At 42.6% G+C, this 4,154-nt stretch overlaps 1 protein-coding gene across 1 annotated transcript; it reads left to right on the top strand.

Annotated features, from left to right (window-relative positions):
* Positions 1 to 1,407: 1,407 nt before the first annotated feature.
* On the top strand, positions 1,408 to 3,842 carry LOC146276909 (uncharacterized). The gene is made up of 5 exons (XM_084702043.1): positions 1,408 to 1,504; positions 2,184 to 2,492; positions 2,962 to 3,172; positions 3,440 to 3,575; positions 3,828 to 3,842. Exons 1-5 carry the CDS (start codon positions 1,408 to 1,410, stop codon positions 3,840 to 3,842), a joined length of 768 nt encoding a protein of 255 aa, XP_084558169.1.
* Positions 3,843 to 4,154: the final 312 nt, after the last annotated feature.

Raw genomic sequence — 4,154 nt, 5'->3', positions numbered from 1 at the left:
CTAAGACTGGCATTGCCTTTGACAGTAAATCCTGGTAGATTTTTGTGCGGTCCACAGCTGCCCAAGCCTCCCTCAGCTCACACTGTGCACCAACAAAATATGTGCCATTGTCAGACCTCATCTGATGCACAGGACCTCTCTGACATATAAAACATCAATGGCATTGATGCAGGAGTCAGTTGTAAGTGAATGAGCCACCTCCAGATATACAGCTCTGCTGGCCATGTAGGTAAAAATAACTGTATCATTTGACCATCAATCGTCTTCTCCAAACCTCGATAGGGCCAAAATAGTCCACACTCACGTTAGTGAAAGGCGGCAGGTCTGAACAGGTACGCTCCTTTGGCATATCAGCCATCTTCTGCTCTGACAGTTATCCTCTGTAGCGTCAGCAAACAACACAGAGCAGAGAGGATCTTTCTGTAGGCTGAGTTGGCACGAGTGATCCAGTATCTCCTCCTGAGGGCTGAAAGCATATGATTTCTTCCCACATGTCCAAACTGATGGTGTATGTGTCGCAGGATAAGTTTAGAAACATGCTGACCTTTGGAGTGAATAGCAGGATGTTTCTGCTCTTTAGGTAAGGCTGAGCGACTGAGCTTACCATCCACTCTCAGTAAACAATGGCGTAGCACCGGATAAAGCTTATAAATGTCACTCTTGTTCTTTACAACCCATGCTCCACCCTGCAAATCACCAATTTCTTTTCCAAAGGCTGCATGCTGACTCTGGCAGATGATGGCAATTTCTGCTCTGGAGAGATCACTCACTGACTGTGTTTGCTTCCCAACCACAGCTCTGGCTTTCTTCATCTAATCCTCTATCCTAACAGGTGCAGTAGAGGAGTCGACAGGGGGGAGAGTAGACACCAATTTTATCCTTTTTCTGTTTAAGTCCAGCAGGATGTCATTTCTTTTTGAGGAACCAAGCAACTGTGGTCTTTAGTCTGGTCCAGCTTGAAAACTAATGCACCAGCCTGGTGGTTGGATCTTCTGCTTGGGTACCAATAGCGTTTACCAGTATGTCCTAGCCTGACGTTGTCATACTCATAATTCTAGTCAGAATATGAGTCTGATACCGCTCCGTTGGGCTGTGAGTATGGGGCGTGTTTCAACTTAACCCAGAAAAAAATGCATCTTGGCTCAATTGGGTAGACCTACAATCAGAGCAACGTAGTATGTTGTTTGTTGAAAACGAATTCAACCCAAGTGCTCTTTCGCGACGTGGTTGATTTTGTTACTGTTGATCATCTGTCCATCATCGTATAAAGCCCGCCCTGACAATTTGATTGGTCTGAACAGCTCTTGTTTGGACATAGTTTTTCCCTAACCGAGCGACCCCAGACCCAACTTCCCGACAAAAAGTTTTTGTGGGCGGGGCTAAGTTCGGCTGGCACTCAGGCTAAGGATGTCCCTCTTCACCTCTGGATCCTTAGATGAAACAGGCTGGGATCCAAAGGGCTCTGGCCACTCCTGCTGTGACATCCTGAGGAAGTCAGGGCCATGTATCCACCTCTGACAGGTCATAAATCTGTCTGCATTCAGCCCTCTGGAGGCTTCATCGGCTGGATTGAAGTTGGAACCAATGTTATGAGGGGCCGTGAGGGACATAATTCAGAATAACCTCTCACACACACCACTGAAATGCTCTCACACACACTACTGAAAAGCTATATGCTCACACACACTACTGAAAAGCTCTCACACACACTACTGAAATGCTCTCACACACACTACTGAAAGGCTATGCTCTCACACACACTACTGAAAAGCTTTCACACACACTACTGAAAAGCTTTCACACACACTACTGAAAAGCTCTCATACACGTATATGAAAAGCTCTCACACACACTACTGAAAAGCTATACGCTCACACACACTACTGAAAAGCTCTCACACACACACTACTGAAAAGCTCTCATACATGTATATGAAAAGCTCTCACACACACTACTGAAATGCTCTCACACACACTACTGAAAAGCTCTTATACACGAATATGAAAAGCTCTCACACATACTACTGAGAAGCTGTTATTCACACATTAGAATTTCAGTTGCAATGGGAGGCGTTTCAGTTGCAACGGAAGGCGTTTCAGTTGCAACAGAAGGCATTTCAGTTGCAACGGAAGGTGTTTCAGATTTAAAGTGAAGTGTACATGTATGTATGTATGGGATGTCAGCTCAACCATGTGCTGTTGAGCCCTCAAGCAATTTAGCCGAAGCCACGGTGCTATTAACCAACATATTGGCCTCAGCGGAGACAATCAGAACCCTGTCCAATGCCTCAACTGTTCGGCAACAGCCGATCGCTGCAGCAGCTCCAGGTGTGGATACACTGGACAGCCACCTAGCAGCGCTCTTTCCGTCCCGGCAGCGTAGCGGCGTGCCATTGTCTGCTGCGGGTCCAGTCATGAGAGACTGTGCACCCCGCTATCAAGCGCAGCAGCACTTCGGCTCATGGACATCGAAAGGCATGAGTAAAAAAAAAGGTAGTCGGGAGTTTGAAATTACCTTTCATATTTCCATTGTGTGCAGTTTGCAAGCTAGCTAGCTATGAATGCATGAATAAACGAACGATAATAAACTAGAAGGAGTAGTTAAATGTGGGAATTAAGTTAAACTGAAACCAGGAATGTGGTGTATACGTTTTCCAATAAAATTAGCTAGCAATTTTGCCAAGCAAATACCAAAATATTCGCGGGAGAATGATAGGAAATGGGCCCATAATGTTAGGCAACTGGAGGATTGGTTCACAGCCAGATGAGGGTCGAAAAGGGGCGACTGTTAGTATTTTGCTCTTGTCAAACTGACCTTAATTAAGATATCTATTATTTGTACAAGTTTGTAGGCTATGTTGTTCTACGACTGTGGTACCTGTATTGTATTAATCTATGGTGGCATGACAACGTGCACTGGCTGTTATCATGTAGTCTTAAGAGTTTCATTCTTATTTCAGAGCTAGGTCACAGCAGCATGACCATTTCAACAAGGACGTTATATTACTCCCCAATCCATCATGGGGAATAGTGTCCACACAAGGTCCAAAATTACGGCTACACCAACATGGGCACATCCTCAGTGCCTTTGAATTCCAGAAGGCCTGGGACCACCAGACTGTTATGGAACGCATCAGAGATGGTTTTGGTGAACATATTCCAGCGGATGTCGGGTAAATACTTTTTTTTTCTTACTTTGTAATTAATTATTTAATAATCTTTATTTAAAGAACAAACACAGGTTTTCAAAGTGCAATCATAATTATTACAAACATAATACAATAGCATTTGTTATAAAATGTACATGACTTGGTCACATACCTCGTAGGAGCAAGAAACCAAGGAGACACACACACTCACACACACTAACACCATCGTACAACAAACTACACAGCCTGAAATGATTGTTTCCTGTTGTAATATCCCCATCTTCTTTGTAGCCTCCAGTTTCTAATGCCTTGCGGCAATAAGCTGGTGTCCCCTAAACTCCAGAAGGGCCAGGAGCTGAATGGAATGCTAATCCGTAAGATTTTTAGAACCAAAGGCCTGTATGTAAGACCATCAAGGACCCTTTATGTAAGTTTGCTTTTAATTTTTTTAATACATTTCACTAAATGAAACGCATACTGTTTTTTGCTTTTAGCAGTATACAATATACTGTATATTCAATTAAAGCAAAGGTTTGAGAGCAATCAAACCAGAGAAAAGTGCAAACAAAGGTTTCTTGTTTTAATCGGTCAAACAATAACTTGTTTAAAATATGGTTATTTAATTTCAAAGTTGTAATTTTAGCTTTGATATATATTTTTGGTCTTCTTTCTTTTTCAGACTACTCTTCATTAGGGATGTGCATCTCCATCACTGAGGACGATGCGATACACATCTCGATGCACTGCCAACGATCCGATACATTAAAGATACATAAAAGCAACTACTAATGCGATACGATTCACCCCTATTGCGATGCAGTGCGATTCGACAGATGCGATTCAATGAGATGCGATGCAAAGGGAATATGATGCCATGCAATTTAATATGGTACATATTGATTTACATTTATGCTATGATTTATTTCTTTGTCAGACTGCAAATCATCAATTAACTAAACAAGTGAAAGTTTTATTTCACATATTAAAAGTCTCTGACAATAGATAA

Source organism: Hypomesus nipponensis, chromosome 7 (genome assembly GCF_054491055.1).
Source record: "Hypomesus nipponensis isolate SF chromosome 7, ASM5449105v1, whole genome shotgun sequence".
NCBI lineage: Eukaryota > Metazoa > Chordata > Actinopteri > Osmeriformes > Osmeridae > Hypomesus > Hypomesus nipponensis.
The sequence above is the reverse complement of the archived record's forward strand: the minus strand, read 5'-3'. Positions and strand labels throughout refer to the sequence as shown.